This window comes from Pagrus pagrus, assembly GCF_965226575.1.
Source record: "Pagrus pagrus genome assembly, chromosome: 18".
NCBI lineage: Eukaryota > Metazoa > Chordata > Actinopteri > Spariformes > Sparidae > Pagrus > Pagrus pagrus.
Genome location: NC_140202.1, coordinates 14,291,236 through 14,307,770, shown reverse-complemented (window position 1 = coordinate 14,307,770; position 16,535 = coordinate 14,291,236). Strand labels below are relative to the sequence as shown.

Below are 16,535 nucleotides of genomic sequence, written 5' to 3'. Positions count from 1 at the left end.
CCAGGAGACATGACTTGTTAGACCTGTCTTTCATAACGTGTTGATCGGCAAGGAGGTGCTGAGGACCAACAAGATCCATGTATTAATCCCTGAGAAATTAACTAAATGTAAAAAAAAACGCTCTCTCTCACAATGTTAAACCAAGAGTTAATGGTCTCTATCCAGGGCCGAGACCCATTCTCCATCCAAGTTTCATATATGTCCGTTCAGTTGTTTTTGTGTTATCCTGCTGACAAACCAACCAACCAGCACACCAACAGACACAGGCCAAAACCTGACGTCCTTGGCGTCGGGACAAAATCCTCACAGCATCATGCTGGAAGTAACTTTTTTTCCCCTTGCTTTTACTCAGTTAATCCACAGAACACAGGAAGTACTTCTGTGTAGAAAGTGCAGTGTTTCTGCTACTGCCACATTTTTTAATTTTCATGCCACAGACAAACCATGAATAAAATGAATATATAAAAATAATAATAATAATTTGAATATAAGTTAAACCAATATCTGCATGGCTAAACACCACTGAAAGTAACTGGGAAAACATTCCTTATAATAATTTGGTTGAACTGGCCCTTTAATCTAGTTCTTCCTCTGTTTGTACATCCTTGGTTCGATAACTTTATAAACTACCGATGCTGCTGATGTTTTTGTTGATAACAGAGGACGTTGTATGAAAATGAATGAGTAACTGCCGTGATCAGTAATCTGCTTTTATCTAAAATCTCAAACAGCGAGCACGCCTGGGTGGCTCGGGCGTTCACAACTCGCTGAACCACAATGAGAGTGCAGGGTGCAGCTGGACTCGCTTCGTCGCTCACTCCTAAAGCATTTAAACAACAGACCTCTTCCCTCACACTCCTCACTTACTCTAGCACAGCAGATTCTGCAGCAACTGTCCAGACACTGTAACTGAATGGTGATGAGCTGATATGATTCATGGTGGGTTAGAAACACAGACTGGTCAATATCCAGAGGATGAGTGGGTCGGCTGCAGGCATGACATCATGCCGGCGTCCACTCTGAAAGTTCGCCGTTAGCAGAAATGTCTCGTGGACTCAGCACTTTCCTTTTTTCCACGGACTGGAGTGTGTGTGTGAGTGTTTATCTTCTGTGATAACAATACTGGTTCTTGCAGGGACCCCACCCCAGCATTTTCTGCTTGTACTGACCAAGCTGTATCCTGAGTTAAAACTACAAAGGCTTTATTTTTTTACCTTCTCCACAGCTCATCAAAACTACAGAACGTACAGATTAAATTGCCTGCTGTAGTGAAATGGCCATGGAGGTAGAGGAGGTGGAAAATGGTGGGTGCTTAGCAGAGTAACAACGGGGATAAGTTGCTAGGTGGTAGCCCTCTAATCACACAGCCATTAGCGGCTGCCTCCCCCAGGGTTGGTTCATCGCACTTATTGGCACTGGCAGAATATTAACAAGCTCTGAGGGAACATCGTCCACCAGAAAGCCATTAAGTCCAGAGTTAAATCAAATGGAAGGACTGGTGACTATTACAGCTGCCACACAGCAGACTTTTAAGATACCATATTTCATTTTTTATGCAGCGAGAGAAGTTAGGAATGAGAGCTTGTAGTCATGTCTCTTATCTTAAAATGTATTTTAAAATCTGCATCATCAAACACACAAACTAAATCTACTGCATAAACGTCTCTGATCTTTTAAATTAATCTCTCTCGTCCTCTGTTATGACATCCAGATCCTCCCACTACTTCATCTTTCTCTCCTTCCTTCTCTCCCTGCAGTCTAAACAGCCCATCGTGCAGGTCGTGACTTCTCCCCCCGCTCCTAACAGGTACTTCCCCCTGGGAGAGGAGAGGAGCAAAGAAGCAGGATAATGACAGAGGAGGAGGACGAGGACAAGGAGGAAGCTAATGAAGGGAAGGGAGGGATGAGGGAACAGCCTTGGGCTGTGGAGCTCATCAACAGGTTGACAGGAGATGACTCTCTCCTTACATTTTTCTTCTCCTGATACTGACGACTCAATTTCTGAGGTTTATTGACATTAAAGCAGTGGTGACATTTATGTGAGTGTGTATAAATGAGTGTGCATGTCCGGAGGTATAAAATAACCAGCAGCTCATTAGCCCCATGTCATTGCAGTAATGAGAATCATCCAAAGGCTAATGAGGAATAAGTGGGTAAGCATTACAGATGTGACTGGCTGCCATGGCCAGACTGGAGAGTCAGGGGATGGGAGATGCGGACAGAGTGAAGGAGACATAGGGGGGATAGAAAGGGGGGGAGTGGGGGAGTTAAGAGAGAGACAAGAAGACAAAGAGAGGAAGTAATGGAAGAGGAAAGCCGATAGAGGCTGAAAAGAAAACACTCGAGAGACACTTAAAAGAGGAAGAGAAGTGAAAGGACGAACGGTTCAGAGGTCGAGACAGAACCAAGTGGCCAAGGGTCAGGGGGACCACCAGTGTTTCTATGGCAACCCGCCTCATTACAGAGCCGGCTTTAATCGCATCATACCTCGGTGGGAACCGCAGCCAATCATGTGCCTGGAGAGTGAAGGTCGCAGTAACAAGGCTGATTGCATTACAGAGCTGCGGAGGCTGTTAACGAGTCTCTGTCTGGGTTCAGTCCGGATGGTGGACACACATGACCGACTGGCAGACTAACTAATATGTCAGTGTCTAGGGTAGTAAGCCTGTGTATTCAACCTCAAAACTTGTGTCCCAAGCACCAAGTATCAAAAAATGTCTAGCTGTCATTAAATGTCTCATCATGTTTGTCTTTTTGTTTGCTTATTCTTTGATCAAAAAGTTCCTGGAGTAAATATAGATTTAGTCCATTTTGGGGGCATCCTGGTGGCCTACAGGTTGAAAGCACCATTAACTGCAAAGCTTTGGTTTGAGGCTGGGCAATTTGCATGTCATTCCCCATCTTCCTCTCCTCTCGTTTCCTTTGATCTCACTGCTGTCAGATCTCTAATAAAAAGGCAGAAAATACCCCCAGTAATACTTAAAAATTTGCAGTTTAAGCCATTTTTAAGGCAGTGGTGGCCAAAGGGAGCTTGTGACCGGAGGATCGCCGGATTAATTTCCCAGATGGGCAGGATAAATCTGGGTGAAATGAGGTGTTTGCCGATCCCTCATTACCACTACTAAAGGAGCCATGTCGACCCAGTGTGGGGCTCAAAAGTTTAACTTTTTCTAGTGTTATGAAAAAGTTCAAAAAGGGAACATTTGACTGTGTCCTTGGAAAGCAGAAATGACTGTTGATCATTTTATGAATTCAATGATTGGATCATAAACTTCAAAATCCTCCATGTGAATTATCCTGGTCTCCATACCAACTGTTTTTCATCTGTTCTGTCGAGCGGTCGCAGGCTCTCTGCTAACATCTGAACATAAATTACGCTGACTGATTTCACACATTTTATGGAGTGATGATAACCGTCATGCTGACAGCTCTGCATAACTTTCATCGTGTTGAGTTATTGCATCATGATACTGTAACACTCACCCAGTGACAGCTGAAGTTTTATTTTGTTGATTCATACATGTCACGGCTGCACCCAGGTGTCATTGGGCAACTACAGTATTTCATCATTTATCTATCTAGTCTCTACTCAACTTTGACATTTTATGGAGACAGGGGAAAGTGGCCTGAGGCAGATCAAGGCAGCTTGTTACCATACTTGTGAACGAGGCAGCAGGACTTCAATGAGAGCAATGATTGCCATGGTGGCTTCAAACCACTTTGAACCGGCCGCACAGCCTTTGAGCATGCAAGTTTATTTCAACTCTTTCTTCTGTTTTCTTACAACTCTGATTCCTAAAAAGTTGGGATGCTGTGTAAAGCTTAATACAAACAGAATAAAATAATTTGAATGTCCTTATCCACCTATACTCAATTGGAAATAATACAAAGATAAGATATTTAATGTTTAAACGTATACACTTTATTGTTTTTAGTAAATATACACTCATTCTGAATTTGAATCCTGCACAGTGTCCCAACTTTATTTGAATCTGGGTTGTAGAAGGGATCACGCCACAGCCTACATGAGCATGTTTGGATCAATTTTTACATTGATTTAGTGTGAGAATAATCGCCTTTAGTGTCAATCAACAGTTCTCTCACAGAGTAAGATGAAAGGAAAAAAGGGTGATATTATTAAGCTAACTTTCCACTTTTGAGATAACTCTTGTCTCCTACCTTATGCAAGAGTGTATTTCTTTGAGTTCACTGATCATTTAGCTGAAGCCTTTTATAACTCTTCCTATTCAGTTGCAGAGTAAGAGTTTTGTTGCCTTACCCCTTTGACTCCCTTCAGGTCACCTTTCAGCAGGCTGTCCAGAGGAAAGGTGATGATGTTGTTCATGTTTTGGAACTGGAGGAGAGTGAGGAAAGAGACAAGATAAGAGTTGAAAGGTTACGTCAGAGGATTTAATCCTGCAGGAGAGTGAGAGGCGCACCTGACACCTCTGAGATGTAATCCTTTCAGTGTATCCGACGGGAAAAGAGGGAGGCACTCAGGTGAAAATTCACATCAGTTTTCTACTTTTATCTTTAGCAAAAGATGGTGATAAAATACTAAATGATGCGAAATAATTAAATGACATTGGGATATACCCATTACAGAGGAAATGGAGGACAAAATCTTCCTTATGTCTTAAAGTTTGCACCCTCAGCACCATTTCCACCATCTTTTAATCGCCAAGATATCAAATCTTCACATCATTAAAGTCAAAAATTAAATACGATTCATTCTGGGAAAAGTAACTCCCCCATTTGCTGTTACAGTTAAAGCCAGCCCTTGTGTGTAATGCCTCACATGTAGTCTAGGAAGCTCTCTAAAGCTTTGAGAGATTACATCTTCACATGCAGGTCAGGCGGCAGCTCATATTTCTTTAATATAAAAGGTGTTGAGATAACATTAATACAAAAAGCTAAAGCTCCTGGCCTCAGTGCGAGTCGATACAGTGTCCAGGACCAGCGACTGACCTCACATCATGGTGTCAAATTTTTCTAATAAAGCTTTGGCTTCGATACAATCCCTGGCTTTAACAGAGCAGGACCAGGTTGAATTAGATCCAGCAGATATGTGGTGTTGCAGTGGCTCTTTGGCCATCTCGATGGAAAACTAGTGCTACCTCCTGAGGGCTTTAAGCTCAAGCTTGATACGGTGTGCGTATGTGTGTGTGTGTGTGTGCGTGTGTGTTAGAGAACACACACAGAGACTCAAGGGGATTGAGACAATTAGGGACAGCATGGAAATCTTTCTCTGGCCCAGAGGATTTTTACCCCTTCCCTTATCCATCCACTCCTCCACAAATACACACACACACGCACACACATACACAGCATAGACTCACCAAGTTTTTAAAGAGCGCAGTGAGCTCCTTGGTGAAGACGGAGAACTTGAGGAAAGCTGAACCCAGGTCAGGATCATCCCTGTATACGCAGTTTTCTCCAAACTTCTCCAGGGCCTGAGTGTACTGCTCCTCGTTCTCTACGTGGGCTGGAAACACACAAACAGACACACACACACACAGATCAGCTTTGACAAGTAGTAGGACTGAAACTAAGGTCATTCAGGCTTTTGATCATTAAGACAAAACTCAATCACTGGGTATTAATAATGTCCTTCGTTGAACAAAGATCCACTTTTCCGGTTGGGCAATCCTTCCATTAGAGTTCAGGGTTTTCTCAGACTGGATTAGGCAAAGTCAAATAATATTCACCAAATCAAAGATTCCAGTTCAAAAAAACATACCACCCTTCAGGGACTCATATTTTTACTTATAATTAAGTCCTTTTTAGGCAACAGTCTCTGGTTCTGAAGCTGCTTTTCTCTGTTTTGTATCATCATAAATGTAATATCTTTGGGTTGTTGGCTGAACAATACAAGCAGCTTAAGGATGGTGCTTTACTATTTTTTCAAATATTTTCTGACAATGTAGAAACTAAACAAGTCAGCAAAATATAATTGCTAATGAAAAGAATTGTTAGTTGTCATCCTACTTGTGACAATAAAGATATAAGAAAAAGTTGATGTAATAGTGCAGTTGAAGGAGGTAAGTGATGGGGTTATAATTGTTTCATTGTTGTATTTACTTTAATCCAAAGTCTTAATGGCTATGATAAAGTGCATTAACTATTAATCAATTAATCAATTAGCAAGACAATTGCCAATTATTCTGATATTCGTTTTTGGTCATTTTTCAAGCAGAAATGTCAATTTTGGCTGGTTTCAGCTTCTTAAATGTGAGGATTTGTGGCTTTTCTCTATCATTTATGATAGTAAAAGAAGAGTCTTTGAAAATAAGAAATTTAAAGATGTCACTTTGGGCTCTGGGAAATTGTGATGAGCATTTTCTGCATTTTTTTAACACTATAGAATAAATGTTTAATTGTGAAAATAACTGGCAGATCCTCCATTGAAACTCCATTAACAGTGACAGTCACACATCTCTACTGTTATCTGCATTTGCTTGTCAATTTTGCTCATTCTCTTGACAAGAAACACCACTGGCAAAAGAATATTTGATCCTTATTTTAGTCGTAGGGAGACATGAGAGGAAAAACAAAAGAGAACCGAGCAACAGCAAAAGGTAAAGCCGAAGACTGACAGGAAGAAGAAAAGACAAATACACTGTGTCAGCCCCCAAACTAAACAATCCCCCAGTCAGCTAACAGTCAGGGGGAAGCTCATAAACTAGCCGTGACCAAAGTCTCCTAGCGTATCTAAAGTCGACCTAATCTACCGCGGGGTTAGGCCTAGATGATTCCTCTTAATACACTTCACACCAGAGTAGGCAGCTGAAAACAGCTAATGCCACTGGGACGGAGGTGGAGCGAGGGATGGGGCACTGGGGGCCGTTGCTGTGACAACTCTCACGTGATGAAGACAGAGGGGAGGAAAAGAGAGGAGGTGTGAGTAAAAATATGAGGATGTACACTAAAAGACACCTGCTGCCACATAATGACTCAGCTTTTCATCTGTTAAGCACATACACACACACACACACACACCGCTAGATAACAGACATAGGTGCACAGATGTGGCTGGTTTACAGCTGAAGCTGGATAAGATCAGAGATATCCATCATGTTATTAAAAAGGAGAAAGCTGAAAGCGTCTGAGTCACTACCAACCTACCTTCAGATCTCCTCACATCAGACAAATCTAATTTAAACCACCTAATTTAAACTGATGTAATAGGTGAGCTACATGATAACACTCAAGTGGCAAAATGAGAACGTGATCAGCTTCTTGTATCAAGACATGTTAAAATACACAAAGAAAAAGAAAAGAAAAAAAAGAAAAAGCTTAAACACACCCCATCATTGCATTTAGTGCAGTGTTTAAAGCTAAATTAATTGCATTCAGCTTCTCCAATGAAAGCATTTCTGCATTTATTAATCTTCTCTTAAATCAAAGATCTTTAATGATGTAGATCACCAGATGAAACATGCAAACTGAATATGTCAACTGGAGCTCTGAAAAAATGGGATTTTTTTTCTTTGTTGACCCAACAATTAGTCAGTTAATTAAGAGAAAATGAATCCCTCTGAATCAAAGCATTGAAATGAGTCATACAGAGATATTTATATCATAAACTTCAATCATTGTCATGTGTCAGACACTCACCACACACACACCCGCAGCCTACTGTTTACACATCAGCTCCAGCTGTTTGGGGGTGGCTCTGGCAGGCTCTGGGCCAACAGGGCGGGGGCCTGCTCTTGTTTTTGAAGTGGCACGCTAAAGCTCTGAACTCGGCTATTCAGCGCCGACAACCAGCCCAAACCCCCCTGGGCTGCTTACTGACTATGTGTGTATTTCTTGTAACGTGACCTAAACACATCACGCATACAGCCTACAGTGCAGAGCAGCGTTGAAGCTCAAAGGACTGCACGATACACTAGTTTAAAAGGTGACATGGCGAGGAAGGTAAGTAAAAGAAGTGAGATGTGAGGGCAGAGGCAGCCTTTTCTGTAGTTTACACTGTACACAAAACCTGCTAATTCACTGCTGCCCTGCACATGTTGCCTAAACATTCCCAATACAGTAAGCTAGTGTTCAAGGGCTTTCTTAAAGAAACACCGGCTTTGAAAGGCTTTAAACCCCTGAGTTTATAGTTACAGGACAGAAACTCTAAAAACTAGGCCCTCTTCTAAAACTTTTAACTTTTTGTCAATGTTTAACGCATTTTACCAAAACTGAATGTCCACTATTGTAATGCTGAAAAGACAGAGATCAGTGGTTTCAAACCTTGTTACTTTGTAATCTCTGAAAAACAGGGCGATTTCTACCTCATAATCAGTACAATTTAAAAAAGCTACCATTAAAGGAGAGTATTAAAAATAGGCTAAATTTTGCACCGCAGAAATATGATTTTATTGTTTATATTTCCATTTCCAGGGCTCAACAATAAGGATTGCCAGCTTGCCAGGGGCAAGTAAAATGCCACGTCGGGCTAGTAAATCTAGTAATTGATTTGCACATTTGGACAAATAATTTTTTTCAGAACTGATGATGAAGAGTTCAGGAGTGAGTCGTCTCGCTTCCTCTCTGCGCACATGATCAATACTGATCAGGTCCTCGACAGAAAATGGCAGCAGGTGAACACGTTTATGAGCTAAGTTCAAGCAAAAATACGTTTGTTGCTTTGCATCTATGACACAATGTGTCCTTGTTCTGATTCACTTACTTAAATACAGCTTAAACATGTGAATTCATTTTAGTATTTGTTGCTATTTGATAACCTCTAATAGAAAAAATAACTATTTGTATAGGGGCGAGTAAAATGTGACTTAGGGCTATTAGATTTCTATCCCACTTCCCCAACGGGGCAAGTGAAAAAGAAAAACATTGAACCCTGATTTCATAATGCCTCCAATTTATCTTGAGACCTATTGTGGGGATCCCGACCCCTCAGATTGGGAACTGCTGACCTTGATCTTGAGGACTCTATAAAGGCAACTGTAGCATTAACTGTACAATTTCAATTGGTTGATATTACCAGTGTGCTTTGTCTTTCAGAAAATAACTAATTAAGAGTCTAATTAGTATCCGAGAGCTTGCCAACTAATTGGTGCTTAAATAAAAGTGGGACACTGTAGACGTTTTTTTTCAAGAGCAAACGTCAGCTCACAGAGAAACTATTATTACGCTCACATGTGACTGCTTTGATTCAAATGACCGTTTTCTTTTTCTTTGGAAACGACACTTTGTGCGTGGGCTTTTTCTGAATCTTAAAACTAAATATAATACAGATTCAGACCCCAGAAAATAATGTATGAAAAGGTAGTGTGGCCCCAAGTGGTTCGTGTGTTGACCTCAGGAAACGATGACCTTGTGGTCACTGAAGGACAGAGTCCCTGACGTGGGTGAACACACACACATAAACACACACTTTTACAGCAGACACAAGTGGCCTGATAATACCCAGTTGTGCACTACATTCTTTACTGTATCTCCCCTCCCTAAACACACACACACAGGAAAAAAAACATAATATACAGCTTCCAGGCGTCTGCTGAGGATTATCTAACATCCCAAAGGCTTGTTTTGCAGCTTCTTCCATCTCTCTCACACACACACAGACAGGGTTTAATCATCAGATAGCAGGCAGGCCTCTGCTTCCTCTCTCCGTCTCTCCCACACTCATTCCCTTACACTCGGCTCCATCAGGCCTGGTCGGCTGACGCTCAGATGATCACCAACACAATGTGCGGCCGACCTCAGATCAATTCCATATCTCTCTACGGACTCTATGAAAACAAATCTGGACTCCACGGTCACTTAATATGGCCACCAGCACTGAGAGAACAGCGTGTAGTCAACTTTAACAAACAGAAAACAGGGATCAAGAATTACAGGGCGTGTGATAGAAGAATTAACATTTTGGTAAAAACTCTTATTTTCGGTTTCAGTAGATGAGAAGATTAATGCCACTGTCCTTCGTGCCAATTAAATATGAGTTAGCTTAGCGTAGCATAAAGACTGGAAATAAAGGCCAAAATTACGATTACTAGCACCTCTAAAGCTTCCTAGGAAGACACTGCTTCAGGTAAGAAATAGTGCGGTACCAGTCTTTATGCTAAGGTAAGCTAAGCTAAGCAATGCAGCTCCTATAGACATACGAGTGGAATCAATCAGAAAGCAAATGGCTGCATTATTTATCCAATTATTTTTGTATGAATTCATTACGCTGTCTTTTTGAGTCTTCTTCCTTCTTCATTTCAGTGTCTCCTCGGGTCTTTTTCCTCTGACATCCATGCAGTTAATTACTTTAGAGCTTGTGGGAGTCTCATTTTCTTGGTTACCTGGCAGCCAGGGAGAAATGAGTGCGTTTTTGTGTGTGTAGCAGCGATTCAAAAGGACATGGCCAGATCAGGCACTACTGAATTCAGCATTTTCCTGATGCAACATTGGCCGAGTGCTGCATTATTCAGCGGCTCCATCCTGCTCACCTATAGGTGAAACAGCTGGAACTCCGCGTTCACTCGTTTGCCTCGAGTCGTTATCTGTTCTGCAGCTTTGGCAGGCCTGTCCTAGCAGCTCTGCTCCATCAGCTCCAGGTTCTTCGGGGGTTTGAGATACTGCTGCTGGTTTATTCATCAAAACCCACAAGCTGACAACCTGACAGGTCCCTGCAGCAACACCGGGCTCTCTCGCTCATCTATGCAGCTTTTCCTGTATTTTTCTTTTGCACCTCTTTCACTCTTTTCCCCTCATCTTTTTCCTACTCTCTGGTACAAGCTTATATTGCCTGCTCAGACCCTCTGGTTCTCCAGAGTGTGGCAACTCTTGTAATCTTGCTTATTTTTCTTCACCTTTCTGACCAACCCTCCATCTTCCCCTCATTACTATTCCTCAAGTCGTAGCCGAAAATATCCTCGCAGGGTTTGGGCTCAACATCCACAGATGCATTCTCTGAATTTTGAGGCAGCCTCTGTTGAGGCTCCCTGTTGTGTCTCATTATTCAGGCTTTATCCCTGCATCCCCTCTGAGAAACATTCATAAAACTCGGTGCTTTCACTCTTTTTCTCCAACACACCACAGCTGCTCTAACACAACTGCTTTCCTACATGTCACCATCAACAGTAAGATATATGGTCATTTCCTTTCTGCAATCCAATGTAGAATTTAATCTTAGCTGTAAGATTTGGTGAACTTTTCATTAATTAGATTATTTCTTTAGAAATATTTATGCCCAAATATTACAACTGTTTACAGCGGATTTATTCAAGTTGCAGAGTATACATGTATATTGGAGCTCTTATTTGCTTAAATGGACCTCTACAGTGTGTTTACAAATTGTAGATATTATCGAATATCGCGATATTCTGAATATTTTTCACAACATCAAAAACAGAACAGCTGTGTGATTCTTCACCAAAGAGGGTCTTCTGACTGTATTTTAATTTATAGCAGTGTTACCTTCTGCTGCAATATTTTTTCATATTCTTCCTCGAAGTAGCAGTTTCACTGCATTCTGTGTGGATAAAAAGTCAAATGACCGGGGTAGAGCAAGGGCAGGTAGTCTACTAGTTAATCAATTGTTGATGCCGTCGTTCTATGAGATGAATGCTAAAACTGTTACTAAACCTTGGAGGCTGGCCCAGGTAAAGTCTATTTTAGAAAACACTGGAGAGTAAACTAAAACAGTAAAGCAACAGAGCATAAAGCCAAACAATAAGCTGGAAGATGCTGAAACGCTCCGTAGAGCTGAGGGGAACTGCAGAGTCAGGTAATAATTCTCTGTGGGTTCATCAATAGAGCAACAGCTCTCACATTACACATGTTAATGTAAAAATATTGATTCCTGCAGCGTTAAGTGTACAGTGTCTGTAGAAAATGAGCTAAAAACAGCAGACCATTCGATATTTCAAACATACATCACCATCGTTATGTTTTTATCCATGTACACATCTCTGTCTCATGTTCTACAGGCATAAAACAGAGTTCTTCACGGAGTCATCTCGGTTGTTTTCACAACAGATCAGCGTCTGGGCAGCTTTTCCTGAATGCTAGAGGTCAAGGTGACCTCAGTTAATGTTAGCTTCCCATACAGCAGTGGCATTTCCCCAGACAAAACAGTGTTTCTACTGTCTAAGTCAAAAAGGCTCATTTGCTTCCTCCTAGTTTTTCCTACAGCAGATAATCCTGTTCGCAATGAAAACAAACCTCAACTGCCTTGACACACCTGCAGGTCTCAGACGTGTACCCTGCTGCACTCCCCAACCACACAGATTCAAATTAAGGTAATTCATCAACAACAGGAGCAGGGGGAACTGTACGAGCTCATCTTATTAATGTGCACCTGCGCAATCAGCCTTTCATGTCACGAGATGACAGAATAGAGGATCAGAGTCTGGCAGACACACAAAAAAGGCTAAACGTATGTATGTGAATGCATGTTTAACAGTGAGGTGAAGTGAAAACATGTCCATGCCTCAGCACCCACACACAAACACAGTGTGCTCCCCCAGCTGTTCCTTTGGGGGTCTGGATCAGACAGCTGTCCCTCTGGTCTGAACAGAGCGCACACTGTTCTGAAAAAAAACACGCTCAGCACATTGTTCAGAGGTCTCTCACCCTCTCTCGCTCTCTCTCTTTCTCTCTCTCTCAGCGGGGTTCTGTCAGGCAGGCCAAACAAAGACACTGGAAACACCCAACACTGGCACAGACAGCCACAATGAGCATGGTAATAACACATGCAGTGGCAAAAAAAAAAGACTGCTCTACCTCAGCCTCAAAGACAGTGGAGCAGATGCTTTAGAGATGCAATTAACAATTTCAATCATTTTCAATCTATTGTAGATTTTTGAATGAAACTAATTATCCTGTGTATAAAGAATCAGCTCCATGTGATGTCTTAAAATTGCTTTCTTAGTCTGTGCAGCAGCAGGAAAAAGTCCCCAAATTCTTTTTTTCATTTCAAAGTCATAAATAAATTATGAAAATGATAAAAGATATATAACAAATTATAGATTAATTGACTGATAAGTTCAACACCAAAAAAGGGCTAGCTCATGAAATTGAGCTTGAGAACATCTTAAGTGAAAGCAAAAAGATGAGGAAACGAAAAAAAGGGCAGACAGGATGACTCACCTAGACCAGACGTGTAGATGGCCTTCACAGACTTCTTCATCTTGTACAGAACACTGCGGTCCACATCCAAGGCCTGAAGAGACAGACACAGATAGATTAAGTCATTTAGATTGTAGATGTTTCTGCTGAAGTGTGTTTTATAAAGATAAAATTACTCTTTGGAGATATAGCGGCTGTTTCTGGTCAAACAAAAAGGATTTTAAAAAACAAGCACTTATAGTGGATTTACTTTGACAGTCGAAGTTGCCCTTAAGGCTTACATTGTAGACATTGCAGCCCATGTCTTGGTGATGGTGATCTAATTCCTATTCTAACACCTTTTGCACCTGTTAGTCATTTACACACCAAAATATGTAAACATAAGGCCCAGGTCTAAAAATACTGGAATTTCCCTGTTAAATTCATCACGTAAAGGTATTTTGTACATGGTGATATCTGAATTAATTTGTCTATTATTCCATCTGACACAAGATTCAGAGGCATTGCTCCCTAAGATGAGGATCTTACAAACAAGAAGTGACCACAATAACAGAAACACCTGATTATATTATGTATTTTCATTTTGCCATTTCATTCCACTTCATTCATTCAGTAGTTATCTCTCTAAATTGTCCTTAACACATGCTGTACAGCAACGTCAGTTTAATCCACAATTGTGATTTTTCTGATGCCATTTCCCAGAAATGTTTCCTAAAGCTAGTTAGCGATGTACGAGGATGAAGTCCCCATTTTTAATCCCACCTACAAAGCTAAGATTTGTCGACCGGGCTGCCATTCAGAGGCACAGAACCAGGTAGGTACTCTGATGCAACAGCTTTTCAGTAAACCTGTATGACCTTTGTAAAGTTGACACTGCTCCGAGTGTCAATTCAACTCTGATGTCATTCTTTGAGATCACATGGAGTTGAATTATATTGTTTGGTGTTCTTGTTGTCCAGGGCTGAAGGCATGCCTCCTCTCTGTGGTGGGTACAGTTTGTGTATGTGTGTGTGTGTCTGTGTGTGTGTGCGCACGCACGTGCCTGTATGCCATCTCCTCTCTGGCTGCAAGTAATGAATTATTCAAGGCAAAGCTAAGAATAGACCTGCGCTCCCTCGTCAGTCATTGTGTTAGTTTGTGTGTGTGTATGTGTATCAGTATAATAGCTTGTAGGACAAGAGCAGTGAGCATCTGAGGTCCCTTACATGAAGGACATACACGGGCACACACACATAGAAACCTATGAATAACCATAGTCACACACCCTTTCACATGCATTGAGCCTTGACTTACACACTAACCAGAAAAAACACTGAAAGTCCAGCTGAGACAATACAGCACTGTAGAAGTGATGAGTGAGGGAGTCTCTCGGGATGAGGGGGATTTGGGGAAATTAGTTTTTAGGGGCTTTATTAAGTACGTTCGCCCAACCGGGCCAAAGCCGGCGCCACTTTTCCCTGCTCTGCTCCCCGGGTCGGCTGACACATATCAGACCCCCTTGACCCTCTGAAAACAAAACCACACAATGGCTACCATTCAGCTGCAAACACACACACACACACACACACACACACACACACACACACACACACACACACACACACACACACACACACACACACACACACACACACACACACACACACACACACACACACACACACACACACACACACCTCTTTGCAACACCACTAGATGTAATGACAAATATATTAAATCCATAAATCGGTGCTGTATTAATATCCAAGTTATGAGCGGTTTGCTATCACAGAGTGGAAGAAGCACTCAGCACTTAGTTTTCCCCAGCGTCATATTTCACACACACACTTGCAAAGATACTCACAAAAGGAACAAAGACAGGAGTCAATGACTTTGAAGGGAAAATTAAGTGTCACTAGTAGAGAGACAGGCAGAAGAACAAGCTCAGAGAAAAGACAAGAACATTGACACTGTGCTATTTCACTCTGCTATCAATGGTGGCTCATAGGGGCCACCTATGAAGTGTGGCAAAGGAAACCCATCAGTCTGTTGGGGTATACAGTTTCACTGGATGGAGTCAGTGGAGAGGAGAGATAATGGGGGGTGGGGGAATCCAAATGAAGCAGGCCCAATCTAGAATTGTCTGATCAAGTGAAGGACACATCTGTCCTTTTGCATTTATCTCTATTCCAGTGTATCACCATCTGCAAGGTTAACCACAGTGGCATCATAGACTGAGGTGAATCTTTAAATATCTAGTAATGACATGTACAGGATAAGATGCACAGAGATTTTCAAGTTGCGAAAAGAAGAGACAAACTGCCGAATCTGTCACAATAAGGTGCTAATGTGTGTTTAAAAAATAAAATCACAGCTGCACTGGAATCTAGACACCAGGCTGAAGTTAGTTTGACAATCACCAACCTACACACAATTTTCCCATTACAGAACATTTTGACAAGACAGAGTAGGAAAAGCACAGGCATAAATAATATAAATGCCGGCCGAATTCAATTTAGCTACTTCAGATTCAAGGTCCTGGCATTGTGTATGCTGAGTCACTGTCTAACTGTCTTGGATTACTGGGATACTTGCTGGTGCTGATGCTGGTGCCACAGCTTTCCAATCTATCAGCTCGGCCGTCAAAAACAATCTGGCTGTCAATTTGCAGAGGAGAGGAGGCTGTTGTACAATGTTTTCTGATGCACTTTTGTCACTCTGGATATAAAATTGTCATTGTGTTTCTCATTGCGATGATGCAAAAGATACCTTGAAATCAGATTTCTACAAATGTGGAAGTCTGATTATAACTGCATTATATACCACCTCCAAATGTGGCTTGATTCAGATTTGCATAAAAAAGCATTGCATGTTTATTTGACAACTTTCAAAATTCATCTGGACATGCAAAAAAAGGATTTGGGTTTGGTAGTCTCAATAAAGGCAAAAGAGAGGTAAATCACAACCCTTTTCCCAACATGTGTCCACACAGCTACTCTTCCAGACAGCAGCAGTGCTTCGTAAAAGTAACACATGCTAAAAATAAAATGTGATGTTTTTCACCAAAGGAACTGTGCAAATTAAAAGATGCCAGCCAGGAGCTCCTTGTTCCTCTGAGTAAAAGTAAGACTTACACTGCTGTGGTTTTACTTCCTTCAGCTCCTGTTAACCGACTCATCTGTTACATATGCCATTATCCCATTAGTTCTGTCTGGCTCAGACAGACTCCCCTGACTGCAGCTAAGACCCCACACAGCCATGCGTGTCTGCATACTGTCAAACGTGCATTTTCGAAATAAAACACAGAGATAAAGAGTGAGAGAAATACAGCTGCTCTATCTCTATCTCTGTCTACACCCGACCACAAAAAGACTTTTAAAAAAGGTAACTGGAGATGAGTCTACGCGTTTTCTCACCAGAGCTGATACCACCCTCTGCTCTGTGTGTTAAAAATACTCTCAATACTCAGAGCGAAAGCCTTGACAGCA

The 16,535-nt window shown here is 41.6% G+C and overlaps 1 protein-coding gene across 1 annotated transcript in view; it reads right to left on the bottom strand.

The window, feature by feature from the left end:
* The window catches only part of asap2a (ArfGAP with SH3 domain, ankyrin repeat and PH domain 2a), a 55,290-nt gene that overhangs the window by 21,454 nt on the left and 17,301 nt on the right, over positions 1–16,535 (bottom strand). Inside the window, exons 2-4 of the mRNA XM_084381221.1 lie at positions 13,090–13,162; positions 5,340–5,485; positions 4,280–4,354 (exon numbers count right to left, since the gene is read on the bottom strand). Of these exons, the coding sequence (XP_084237347.1) occupies positions 4,280–4,354; positions 5,340–5,485; positions 13,090–13,162 (294 nt within the window). The remainder of the gene's footprint in view (positions 1–4,279; positions 4,355–5,339; positions 5,486–13,089; positions 13,163–16,535) is intronic.